We start from the raw sequence: 14,637 nt of genomic DNA on the forward strand, positions 1-14,637 counted from the left end.
TTAATGATGTCCCCACCCATCATTACATGTAATTGATACTTGCATTTTGTTTACTGTCTGTGGAACTTGTGTGTTACTGATTAATCTAGGAGGCCCCTAATTTTACTTTCACTTGATGATGAAACATATCTACTAACAGGCATAAATATTTAAGGGTTTATTTCTGCTCTCCTGGTAAAATGAGATGGATATTTAGGAACTGATAGGTAATATGATGGGTTGTAAAAAATTATTGTTTGTTGTAAAATGTTATAACAAATTGTCATTTTTATTCTTTTGTATTTAAATGACACCTCTTAGGAAAATGCACCATCGAGTGCTCATCCATGAAGGTATTACATAGGTTTTTCCATACATTGATTGAAACGTCTCCAACAAATATAATAAATAATTTATCTGTATATAATGCTTTAACCTTAAATAGATATTAAGCAGCATTATTTAATGTACAGCATGTCTTGTATGAAAATAATGACTATGTTACATAAATGCAATTTGATGAGCTCCTATAAAACATTTGCGTTGGAGGAATGGATCATGACAAACTGAACAATGTGCCAGCATATTTTGAAGTATGGAGTGATAGATTCTGTAAGTCACATGTTTGTAAAGGGTTACAATACAAATAAAGCATCAGAGTGGTCATACATATCACAAGATACACCTTAAAGTGGGAATAGAGCTTTAGAACCTCTATGCACAGGGTGTAATCATTAAATATATTGCATGGAAGTCTGTCAGCATAATCTCGAGTATTTTAATGGCACTGTAATGTTCCACATTATCACAGTACATTTTCAGTGGAATAAAACCTGAGAACATTTTGGAAAATACGTTTCATTTGAAATTGCTGTGTAATATGTCCCTTGAGAAATGCCAAGAGCTTCCATTCTTAATATTAAAAATGAACAAAAATAAATGTACATTTTCATTTGAGTCAACACAGTCATCTAGAAGCTTGCTTCAATACCTTGACAAAGAATTAGGTGTACAGTACTCTGCAGCCTGCTGTTTTTAAATGTGAGGCAAATTGAAGACATGAGAATATATTATCAACAGGCAAGTTGTTTGTTTTTATTTCTAGAGTTATTTCACTTATTTTGCCATGTGGTGCTGTAAAGCTCTTCACTTAATCCATGCTAGTGCAGCACAGGAATTAGTAAAAGAAACTACTGAAAGTTATATCCATGATCATGAAAAACGGAAACCTGCAAGGACAAAAGTAACTTCCAAAACATAACTACAAGTGTTTGTTTGCAGCAGAACTCATTATTAACATGTTTACTAAACACTGCAACTGGACTAATTGCAATTCATTTATCACATTTCACCGCAAAATTCTTTGATTTTGCCATTATCAAAAGATAACATGGGGAAAGCTGCAGAGCATGATCTTTGACAACAGAATTTAATAACAAATTATAAGACATGTTCTTATCTCATTAAGAAGTGCATTCATACTACAGTCACCCACCTCCTGCACAGAAACTTGAGTGTTAACGACTGCCATGAGGCTTCCAGCGACCACAGTAGAGCCCTTAGATCCAATACTGTGTGACCACCAGAAGCCACACCAGGACCTCATGCTTGACACAGAGGTCTGACAGTGAAACATTCATCACTATGCATGGGGCAGTCAGCGTGTTAAAAGGACACTGCGTCAGGAATATCCACTCGTATAGAGCAGCGAACAGCAGCTGTTATCACATCCCTAATTATTGTCAGTCAATGTTGTTGGTACTGTCCATATACAGTTTTCCCCTGTTAGTCACGGTACAACTAACAGGTTTTCAGTGAATCAGGCGTGGGTTGAAACGGCCCATGTGTAGGATAATTCCAGTTGGATTGTGGCGCACAGCATAGAAAAATGGCCTATTAAAGGAAAGACGTGCAGCAGCTGCAGGACGACGTGCTTGCCGTGGCCGCAGTGCCAGAGGTAGCTGTAAAACTTCAGCATCTGTATCGTCATAATCCAATCGTCTTGCTCGACCAGCGGCACGTTGAGGGAATACCTGTGAAACAACAGTAATGTTATTACTGCAGTGGTTTCTGACCACACACATTTTCTCTAGGGTGTGTTGATAAAAGGATGTTATTCTTACAGTCACTGGAATGAAAAAAAAGTTTAAAAATATTTAGGTAATGTGTATTCTGATAAATTATAAAAATTGAGTGCATATACATACTGACATACTCCTGTACATTCAACATAATGTGTTCCATGGAAGTACCAGAGAATAAGTAGTAGTTCAAAACAAGGTTTCAACAAATGATTGCTTTGAAAGTTTCGAAGAAAATAAAATTTCTGTAAATAAAATGATGCATGCTCTTCAGCACCATTCAATTGTTATTGAGAAGAGAACAATGATGTAACAGTCATTAAAGTTTTCAGTGAAACGTGTTGTTAAAATACCCCACAAATATACTGAATATGAGGTCCAATACTGATGACATATTGTGATTTCATTCCTCTTCACAAGTACAAACCACAAAATGGGTATCCAAACCATGTCTTTCCCAATAAATTTACTGAATTTATTTTTGGATAAAGGCTCATGTTGCAGATTAAAAATCGTTATGTTGCTGTTCTGTTTCCCTTGGCATCAGTGTCATTATAGAAATACTGGATTCATCATGTATAAAATAACTGTTGTTTAAGGATCTCAGCAGGTAAGAATAGAAGTATTAGCCACACAGTAAAATAAATGTCCCTTAGCCTACTATTAATTGACATGAATTATCTGGACATTGCTGTTGTGTTCTACTTTGGAAGAACTGTTGCATGAAACCTTACACATATGGCAGTATTTTCATTGTGTCTGTCTGTCACTCAATGTCTCCTCTATATGATGAGTAACAGTCTCTCCTTTTTATAGTAATATTGTTATTCCATTCTGGACTTTCCACTGTTAGAAATCTATTTAGGCAAGAAGATCCAAACTGTTTTACCACAACCATATAATATTCTGGGTTATAAATCTGAAGCAACTTTAAGGTAGGAGGTAGACCATATCAGTTGTAGGCAGATGGCCAACACATTTTGTTTGTATGTATGCCAACAAAGAATTAGTGCCCTCAGCCATTGTAAACATAGGGGGGGGGGGGGGGGGGGATCTATACATTTTTATGGGACCAACTTTTATCTGTATTCTCTCAGCCACTGTTACTTTGCACAAAAGATCACTGAAAGATTATTGTAGATCAACCTGTATCAGGCACTCAACACCCACCATCGGAAACAGAGCCCCACGCAAATATTTCCATACTAAGTGGCTTCTATTCATCATAAGAATGAACCTGATGTAAACAAACACAAATGTGATGATTGATCAGAGGCCGTAGCACATGTACACTGGTGTTGACTCTTGGAAGGACTTTAAGATACTCTAATGTACTAACAGCCATCAATGTTTTTTTAAGTCATGCTTTAGCTTTGTATTTTTTATTTAAAAATAATGTACAGCCAGTCTCTGTACTGTTGTGCTCCGGTTGTCGCTCTGTTAATACGCAGTATGAAAATGGCTGAGGCTGCTTCCTGCTCTGTAGTGAAACACCCATATGGAACACAGATAAAAAGTGCCGAGGAATAGGTTGTTCTTAATGGTGTCAAAAAAAAAAAAAGGCTTGAGAATGTTAATAAAAGTTCCTTAAATTAAGAAAACATAACAATTTAGTTTTTAGGATAAAAATGAAAAACCAAATACTCTTTATTTGGACTATGTCCATTGTCTTATACCATAGATGTAGTCTTACACAAACCAGCATCATAAGTGTCATAAAAATATGAAAAACAATCATTTTCGCAGCTCTGATAACACCATACAAATGCATTTTTACATTTGCCACAGTACATTACAATATGAACCAAAGAGAATTGAGCTGGAGCGAAGTTAAGGGATTTGTCACAAGAAATAACAGAACTGTTAAGCTGCCAGATGAACTGGAACTAATGCGCGCAGCTTTTTCACATGTCACTGTTGAATGCTGGCGGGATATAGAACGATAAGTCAAAAAAGGAGAAAATGCGGTGCCTCAGTGGCTTCGTGGATTCTGTCGATTGACTTGCTGTCAACATAGCAGATGACAGTTCCAGAATTAAAATGCATTTCTTGGATTTGGATGAGGAAGAGCTAAGAGATTACCAGATGACTGACTGTAATTAATACTTTCCATGGCTTCAGTTTTCAACAATACTGTGCAATCGCTGCAGTATGCATTTCTATCACACACAGTTTGTTCGCAAAAATTACCCTGTGTTAAACTTAGTCATTTTAATCACTGTTGTCTGTAATTAGAATACTATGTTAGGTGAGAAATAGAGCATGCTTTCCGTCTGATCACCTAAGAAGCGTGTAGTAGTGCTGGAGTTTTGCTGAATATTATTTCATTCTCTTGAAAAATTAAATGGCTTTCAAAGTTGTATTGTTTCTGTGGTCATCTTATTTTACATCTGAACTGCAGTTGCTCATATCATTGCAAGTTAGTAGGACCAGGTGGCTGGCCAGTTCCGTTCAAGTCAAACGTGCTGTTAAAGCTGTTGTCCCGCATTATCGCTCAGTCTATGTGCATGTAATACAGCTTAAAACTTATACATGTGATCATACTTGACTGTACTGGACGTAGCTTGGCTACTTCTTCATGTGAAACGAAATCCAATGAGATTGAAGCAAATGTGGAAGAATACATGGGGTAATGTTTACATCAGGTTTATTCTTTTGATGAACATGCATACTAGCAGATTTCTCACATAATTTTGGAAAGTGCTAGCAGTAAAATACTACCAAGAAGCACACCAAACAGGTTGTGTTCTTCAGTTCATTGTGCAGAAGCTCTGTCTGTTCCTGAACAGATTCTATTCTGAAACATTCACTGCCTTGTAGCAGCTGCCTTCACATCATAACTTGTTAACTGTTCTGGAAGGCAAACTCTGACAACCTTATCAGGAAAAATTGCTGAATGGTCGAGTGGATTCTCCTGCTTAGACCCATACATAAATCTTCTTGTGCCTTCAGCTCCCAAAATTTATCTTTCCTGATTATAAACTTTGCTCTTTCTGCTGCCTATTAGGTGATCATCAAGACATTTTATACATTTCAGAGGAAGCATACAAAATTCACATGATTTGTGGGCTGGATCTCCACAAATCCCATATGCAGCTTTACTTTTACATGTGACAAATATTAGACTTTTTTTTTAAAGGCAACCATAGACCTTTAACAATGTAGTTTGCAGTACAAGATTTCTTGTGCACTGTGAAACTTAAAATCACTTTAGGCTTCTTGAAAACATCATAGTGGCAATTTGTTCCATCAATGGATGCTTATTCTGAGGTCTGATAAATCCAGATCTGTGAGACAGTCTTTAGCATGTATCGTAAATGGCTTGGTTACATGTAGCCGATTCCTGAACATCCACTTAAAAAGTTCAGCTTCTCTAGCAGTCTAAATGTCACTAACTGAGGCAATGCTAATATTTTCGTGGCCTACCTAGCCACAAGGAAGCAACACCATATTTGGAATGCTTTCAAACTTGCTTTATCATGTTCTTCCATCGGTTGTTGTAGATTTATCTGTTCTATAGGAAAATGAATGTCACTCATTTATGTTAGCCCAGTTTAGAAATCTGGAAACTCCATCTAGGACTACTGAGAATAGGTTAGTTGATATGGAAGCTTCTTTCTTAACTCTTCTTTCAATTTTGAATTTATCATTATTGAGATAAAGTCTGGTGAATGTTTATTTTGTGAAATTAAAACTGATGTACAATTCAAGAGATGCAAAGATAAATACACATGATATTTTACATTATCCTGCAGAATGGATATTCTGAATCCATTGGGTATGCTATACCTTATATGGATACTGCGGTGAGTTTCCCTTCAAAGTGTGCTTCAGAATGACAATAAAGAAATCATAGGAATTATCTTGAGCTAGAACTTTCGCCCACAGTCAGTTTTACTTAACACACCCATGTTTAAGCTCAGTGCACAATCTGGCAAAGGAAGTTGTTGTTCATTCTACAGCTTTTGCCCATTCACTTCATGTATGATTCCACAAAAGTAAATACTCCTTTTCCAACTCTTTACTCATGATACATCAGGCAATATTACTTCAGTGATAAATTCCACTAAAAAAGTGACAATTTGCACAGGCCATTCCTTAACTTCCATTGCTAAACATGATGTTTAATGGACCTCACCTGTTATCCCTTCCAGAAGTGTCTTTATTTCATCTCCACTGTTTACTTTTCTGATTCATATTCTGCACAAAGAATTAAAGAATACTTCAATAGTCTGTTATTTTTATTGTTTTCACTTGTTTCTCTTGGCAAATTTTCATTGCAACTTCTCATAACCAATCCAAAACATTTAAAAATGGTTTTAATTAATCCATCATATTCCATCATGTCCCTTTTACTGCTTATATGGAACTATTGCCTTGTCTTTAGTGGCTGCCCTGCTCCATTTGAGACGTTCTTTTCTTTCACTTGCACCATACCTGCAACTGCTGTTGGCATAAGGACCTTTAAGAAACACAAACATTGCCTGCAAGGTACTACAGATTGCATATTATTCGATTTATTACCAGTTTTTCTCATCAGATGAGTGCATCTTCAGATGTTCATTGTCCTGACAGAAAGTTAAAGGTTTACATCTGAGTCGAACTTTAAACCTTTAATATATTGCCATCGAAGCAAATTATATTTAAAGATGTTCTCATCTGAAGAGGTAAACTGGTACTAAATGAAATAGTATGTAACCTGTGGTGATTTCTCGCTACATTAATATGTACCTTTTTTAAACAACTCTTTTTCTACCTCATCATTATGTTAACGTGTTATTGCAAAGATTTAAATTATTTCTGTGGAACAACTTTTGCTTATTTTTAAAACAAGTCTTAGTATTCTGTTGGAGATTCCTTCAGTCTTGTTGTGGCCTTCAGTGTGAAGACAGGTTTTAAACAGCTTTTCATGCTAGTCTGTCCTCTGCAAGCATCTTTATCTCCATCTATAATTTTTACCCCCACAGTTCCCTTCGTAACCAAATTGTCACTTCCTTGATGCCTCATGTATGTTGCATCAATCAGTGCAGTCTTTAAGTCAAACTGAAAATTTTCCTTTTTTCTAATTCAGCTTAGTATCTTTTCATTAGTTTTGCAGTCTATGACGTTCTTCTGGAACACTACATTTGAAAAGCTTGTTTGCTCTTCTTGCCTAAACTGTTTATTCTCCATGTTTCACTTTTGTACAAGACTACACTCCAGATCAGTACTTTCAGAAAAGACTTCATAGCACTGAAATTTATATTTCATATTAATAAATTTATGTTTTTCACAAAGTCCAGGACTGACCTGATGTGATGAGACAGCACTTGCCTCCACTCCCTGAAAATCTGACTTGATACTGCATGACCACCTTAGTGGGTCAGAAAGTTTGCTTATTGGGAAGGGATACAAAACACTATTTAACTGTCTGAACAGGATTTTTCTTTGCTGTGTGAATGGAACTGATAAAAATTATCTGTGATGAGCAGTTTTAGTCTTTCAACTAACATTCATTATATTTGTCAGATAATGATTCAAAAATCTAAGTCTATGGTATCTGAAACTTATTAAATTAGTAAAACAATACTTCAACAGTCATTACCTTCACATATTATACAGAAGTAAAATAATACATTTAGTACATAATGCTGTATAGGGGATCTCCAGTTCGTCAGTGCTGTGGGCCACGTATTACCTCAAAAACTGGACCTTAGTGTATATTTGTATAGATTTTGCTGTCTCACAGGTAACATTTTGATAGATATAATTATTAAGTACATTATTATTTTTAGAAGTTTTTGACATTAGCTGGCAACAGCAGAAAAACATAACCAACTGAAAGTACTATGTCACTTTAAAGATTTTAGAACCCAGAGGCAACTCACACTTTCAGATAAGGGGTGAATATTGGTGAACAGCCAAATAGTGTTGAGATTTGACATCACATATGTCTAGATACAATTGCTACTAGTCAAGATCTATTGGATTTTCTGGCTTTTTTCAAACTAATTCTGAATTAACAGTTATGTCTGTGTAGCAGGCAGCATCCATCATTGGTTTGCAATGATCATAATTATTTTCTTTCAAGAAGAGGGTGGGGGAGTGGGCCAGCTGTCATTCCTTGCCTATTGCTTTGTACTTCCTTGAACAGCTGCATTTCATGAATGTCTGGAAGGCAAATTCAGATCCACATTGTATGATTCCCCTAATTCTCACTAAGATGCGAGTAATGTATCTTCATCCAGTTCTTAACATTGTCATTTTTAACTGTCCTACATGAAATATTTAAGTATTTGATAGCTTTAGAGTTCTGCTTTAAATCAACAGTGACTTCAAATGAAGAATAAACCAAAGCCTTATTTCTGAAGTCAGGTTGCTAGTATTAAACGGCAGAGGTGGTGCTTACTTAATTTGCTTCTCTGTAATCCCTGTGTGAATCAGTTTGTATGGCAAAGTCTTTAGGCTGCTGTCAGGCTGAGCATGCAATTGAACCACGCGGCTGATAAGTCTCTGTGTCAAGGCTGTGTTGGCACATGAGAGAGTTGGAAAGTGGATACTGATGAGGCTTTTTGCTGTGTCACTGAGTATGGATGCCAATGATGTCAATGGAAGTAGGGCTCATGGGAATTACTCATTAATTGAAGGATGTGGTTCAGACACATGGGAGAGCATATTGGGTGGACTTGGCCTTAATTTGCGCTCCTGTCTATGGTGGGGTTGAAGGAGATGTAAGCTAATGCACTGCCACCCTTTTAAAGATTTCCAATCCACTTAAGATTTAGTGTGTATGGAGTACATGAAATGATTAAATTTACAGATCAAAAGCACAAGCAGTTCTGAAGTACCAGGTATCGACCCATGCTCGAACACCCATATTAGTATGTGGTGTAGACTCCACAGGTGGCACGGCATGTGCTCACACTGGCATCCAGTCAGTCATCCAGTTGATGAATACTGTCTTGGAATACATTATGCCATGCCTGCTCGGCATGTTCATGTAGTTCAATAAGAGTTGTTGGATGGTGAGTTGAACATGACACTTCTCATCTCATTGTACCCCACATGTTCAATTGGAGGCAAGTCCAGAGATCATGTTGGCTGAGAAAATTGATTCATGTCTTGCAAAGCTCACTGTGTTTCATGGGCAGTGTGTGGGTGGACAATACGTCACCTTCCTGTTGCAAGAATGGCAAAAGATGGGTCTGACAATATTCTACACATAGTGAGTGCTGGTTAGTGTCCCCTCTCGAAACCCCAAAGATAAAAGAGTTTCAGCTTCTCACCCCGGACCATAAGGCCTAGGTTGGGACCAGTGTGTCTTGGATAAATGCAATTTATGAGACAGTGCTCATCATGTCTATACTGTATGGGTAGATTACCATCACTTGCATGCAGGCAGAATCTGCTTTCATCGCTGAAGACCACGCTGTGCCACTTCATCTTCCAAGTGATCTTCTGTTGGCACCAGTCAAGCCATGCATGACAATGCTGTGGCGTGAGTGGAAGACAGGTTGGCAGACAACACTGAAACCATTATCACTAATATTCTATCTCCCAGGTAGCATATGCCATCATCGGATCAAAATCGACATTGTCTTTCCAGGTATAGTAATTTTTGCTGGTAGTGTGTCCCTAGAAGTCAGTCAGTTTCGTGGCTAATGGTGGCTAGTTGAAGCTACAAGTAAAGAAGGCACTAGACTGACACTGAAAGTTTTCCCACAGTGCCAACCTAGCTTGACTTTCCTGAGCGAATTTTCACTCCGCAGCAGAGTGTGGGCAATTTGAAACTTCCTGGTAGATTAATACTGTGCGCCAGACCGAACATAGGACCTTTGTCTTTCGCAGGAAAGTGTTCTACTGACTGAGATATCCAAACACGACTCATTACCCGTCCTCACAGCTTTACTTCTGGCAGTACCATCCTCTCCTGCATTCCGAACGTCACGTGCAAGATGTGCATGAGAACTCCTACGAAGTTTGGAAGGTGGGAGATGTTCTGGTGGAAGTAAAGCTTTGAGGGTGGGTCGTGAGTCATGCTTGAATAGCTCAGTTGGTAGAAGAGTTGCCTGCAAAAGGCAAAGGTCTCCGGTTCGAGTCTCGGCCTGGCACACGGTTTTAATCTACCAGGATATTTCTAGGCTGATTTTGTCGGTAGACAGTAACAAGTTTAGCATGCCGTCTGCTTTTCTATAGGGAAGTGGATGTGACACATGAAACAGACCATAATGAAGGTAACACTGAAGAATAGCAATAATTCTTTGTATGCTACAGTGTACGCTGAGGTGACGAAAGTCGTGGGATAGCGAATGCACGTATATAGGTGGCAGTGGTGTCGCATACACAAGGTATAAAAGGGCAGTGGATTGGCAGAGCTGTCATTTGTAGTCACGTGATTCATGTGAAAGGTCCCGGTGTGGTTGTGGCCCCACAACCAGAATTAACAGACTTTCAACTCGGAATGGTAGTTGAAGCTAAACACATGGGACATTCCATTTCGGAAATTGTTAGGGAATACAGTACTCAAAGATTCATAGTGTTAAGAGTGCGCCGAGAATACCAAATTTCGGGCATTATCTCTCACTGGCCGACGGCATTCACTTAGCGACTGAGAGCAGCTGCGTTCCTGTAGAGCTGTCAGTGCTAACAGACAAGCAACGCCGCCTGAAATAACTGCAGAAATCAGTGTGAGACGGACGACCAACGTATCCGTTAGGATAGTATGGCGAAATTTTGCGTTAACGGGCTATAGCAGCAGACAGCCGAAGCAAGTGCCTCTTCTATCACCTCGACATCACCTGCAGCCCACCTCTTGGGCTTGTGATCATATCGGTTCGACCCTAGACGACTGTAAAACTGTGGCCTGATCAAATGAGTCCCGATTTTAGTCACTAAGCGCTGATGTTAAGGTTCGAATGTGGCGCAGACCCCACGAATCCAGGGACCCAATTTGTCAACAAGGCACTGTGCCAGTCAGTGATGGCTCCATAATGGTGTGGACCGCGTTTACATGGTCCAACTGAACTGATCATTCACTCGAAATGGTCAAGTTCGGCTTCTTGGAGACAGTTTGCAGCCATGGATGATGGTCTTCACGTTCCCAATCTATGATGCGCCATGTCACCATCCACAGTTGTTTGCGGTTAGTTTGGACAATTCGAGTGAATAATTTGGCCACCCATATCATCATCATCATCATCATTTAAGACTGATTCTGCCTTTCAGCGTTCAGTTTGGAGCATAGTCCCCCTTATAAAATTCCTCCATGATCCCCTATTCAGTACTAACATTGGTGCCTCTTCTGATGTTAAGCCTATTACTTCAAAATCATTCTTAACCGAATCCAGGTACCTTCTCCTTGGTCTACCCCGACTCCTCCTACCCTCTACTGATGAACCCATGAGTCTCATGGGTAACCTTGCTTCTCCCATGCCTGTAACATGACCCCACCATCTAAGTCTGTTCGCCCTGACTGCTACATCTATAGAGTTCATTCCCAGTTTTTCTTTGATTTCCTCACTGTGGACACCCTCCTGTCATTGTTCCCATCTACTAGTACCTGTAATCATCCTAGCTACTTTCATATCCGTAACCTCAACCTTATTGATAAGGTTTCGCTGCCATACAACAAAGTTGGCCGAAAGATTGAACAGTGCACAGATAACTTAGTCTTGGTACTGACTTCCTTCTTGCAGAAGAGAGTAGGTCGTAGCTGAGCGCTCACTGCATTAGCTTTGCTACACCTCGCTTCCAGTTCTTTCACTATGTTGCCATCCTGTGAGAATATGCATCCTAAGTACTTGAAACTGTCCACCTGTTCTAGCTTTGTTCCTCCTATTTGGCACTCAGTCCGTTTATATCTCTTTCCCACTGACATTACTTTCGTTTTGGAGATGCTAATCTTCATACCATAGTCCTTACATTTCTGATCTTGCTCTGAAATATTACTTTGCAAACTTTCAATCGAATCTGCCATCACAACCAAGTCATCCGCATATGCGAGACTGCTTATTTTGCTTTCACATATCTCAATCTCACCCAGCCAGTCTATTGTTTTCAACATATGATCCATAAATAATATGTACAACAGTGGAGACAGGTTGCAACCTTGTCTTACCCCTGAAACTACTCTGAACCATGAACTCAAATTACCGTCAACTCTAACTGCTGCCTGACTATCTATGTAAAGACCTTTAATTGCTTGCAAAAGTTTGCCTCCTATTCCATAATCTCGTAGAACAGACAATAACTTTCTCCTATGAACCCGGTCATACGCCTTTTCTAGATCTATAAAGCATAGATACAATTCCCTGTTCCACTCGTAACACTTCTCCATTATTTGCCGTAAGCTAAAGATCTGGTCCTGCAACCTCTAAGAGGGCTAAACGCACACTGATTTTCATCCAATTTGTCCTCAACTAATACTCGCACTTTCCTTTCAATAATACCTGAGAAGATTTTACCCACAACGCTGATTAAAGAGATACCTCTGTAATTGTTACAATCTTTTCTGTTTCCACGTTTAAAGATTGGTCTGATTACTGCCTTCGTCCCGTCTGATGGAACCTGTCCCGACTCCCAGGCCATTTCAATTATCCTGTGTAGCCATTTAAGACCTGACATTCCACTGTATTTGATGAGTTACGACTTAATTTCATCCACCCCAGCTGCTTTATTGCACTGCAATCTATTGACCGTTTTCTCCACTTCCTCAAATGTGATCCTATTTCCATCATCATTCCTGTCCCATTGTACATCGAAATCTGAAACATTACTGATCGTATTTTCACCTACATTGAGCAACTCTTCAAAATATTCCCTCCATCTGCCCAAGGCATCAACAGGATTCACCAGCAGTTTTCCTGACCTGTCCAAAATACTTGTCATTTCCTTCTTACCGCCCTTTCGGAGACTGCTAATTACACTCCAGAATGGTTTTCCAGCTGCCACCCAGATAGCCGACATAAATCCCTCTGAATATTTGTGGGACATAATCGAGAGGTGAGTTCGTGCTCGACTTCCTACACTGGCAACACTTTGGCAATTACGGATGGGCCGGCCGGAGTGGCCGAGCGGTTAAAGGCGCTACAGTCTGGAACCGCACGACCGCTACGGTCGCAGGTTCGAATCCTGCCTCGGGCATGGCTGTGTGTGATGTCCTTAGGTTAGTTAGGTTTAAGTAGTTCTAAGTTCTAGGGGACTTATGACCACAGCAGTTGAGTCCCAAAGTGCTCAGAGCCATTTGAACCATTTTTTGAATTGCGGATGGCTATAGTGGCGGAATGGCTCAATATTTCTGCGGGGGACTTCAGCAGCTTGTTGCGTCCATAGTATACAGGGTGTTACAAAAAGGTACGGCCAAACTTTCAGCAAATATTCCTCACACACAAATAAAGAAAAGACGTTATGTGGACCTGTGTCCGGAATCGCTTAATTTCCATGTTAGAGCTCATTTTAGCTTCGTCAGTATATACTGTACTTCCTCGATTCACCGCCAGTTGGCCCAATTGAAGGAAGGTAATGTTGACTTCGGTGCTTGTGTTGACATGCGACTCATTGCTCTACAGTACTAGCATCAAGCACATCAGTACGTAGCATCAACAGGTCAGTGTTCGTCACGAACGTGGTTTTGCAGTCAGTGCAATGGTTACAAATGCGGAGTTGGCAGATGCCCATTTGATGTATGGATTAGTACAGGGCAATAGCCGTGGCGCGGTACGTTTGTATCGACACAGATTTCCAGAACGAAGGTGTCCCGACAGGAAGACATTCAAAGCAATTGATCGGCGTCTTAGGGAGCACGGAACATTCCAGCCTATGACTCGCGACTGGGGAAGACCTAGAACGACGAGGACACCTGCAATGGACGAGGCAATTCTTCGTGCAGTTGACGATAACCCTAATGTCAGCGTCAGAGAAGTTGCTGTTGTACAAGGTAACGTTGACCACGTCACTGTATGGAGAGTGCTACGGTAGAACCAGTTGTTTCCGTACCATGTACAGAGTACTATCAGCAGCTGATTGGCCTCCACGGGCACACTTCTGCGAATGGTTCATCCAACAATGTATCAATCCTCATTTCGGTGCAAATGTTCTCTTTACGGATGAGGCTTCATTCCAACGTGATCAAATTGTAAATTTTTACAATCAACATGTGTGGACTGACGAGAATCCGCACGCAATTGTGCAATCACGTCATCAACACAGATTTTCTGTGAACGTTTGGGCAGGCATTGTTGGTGATGTCTTGATTGGGCCGCATGTTCTTCCACCTACGCTCAATGGAGCACGTTATCATGATTTCATACGGAATACTCTACCTGTGCTGCTAGAACAGGTGCCTTTACAAGTACGACACAACATGTGGTTCATGCACGATGGAGCTCCTGCACATTTCAGTCGAAGTGTTCGTACGCTTCTCAACAACAGATTCGGTGACCGATGGATTGATAGAGGTGGACCAATTCCATGGCCTCCACGCTCTCCTGATCTCAACCCTCTTGACTTTCATTTATGGGGGCATTTGAAAGCTCTTGTCTACGCAACCCCGGTACGAAATGTAGAGACTCTTCGTGCTCGTATTGTGGACGGCTGTGAT

General features: G+C 39.9%; 1 protein-coding gene across 1 annotated transcript in view; it reads right to left on the bottom strand.

The window, feature by feature from the left end:
• Nucleotides 1-249: 249 nt before the first annotated feature.
• LOC126436946 (serine-rich adhesin for platelets-like) overlaps nt 250-14,637 on the bottom strand; it is a 113,788-nt gene continuing 99,400 nt past the window's right edge. The window contains exon 7 of the mRNA XM_050090479.1: nt 250-2,012. Coding sequence (XP_049946436.1) covers nt 1,791-2,012 — 222 coding nt within the window. The 3' untranslated portion in view covers nt 250-1,790. The remainder of the gene's footprint in view (nt 2,013-14,637) is intronic.

The sequence above is a fragment of the Schistocerca serialis genome, chromosome 1 (assembly GCF_023864345.2).
Source record: "Schistocerca serialis cubense isolate TAMUIC-IGC-003099 chromosome 1, iqSchSeri2.2, whole genome shotgun sequence".
Lineage (NCBI taxonomy): Eukaryota > Metazoa > Arthropoda > Insecta > Orthoptera > Acrididae > Schistocerca > Schistocerca serialis.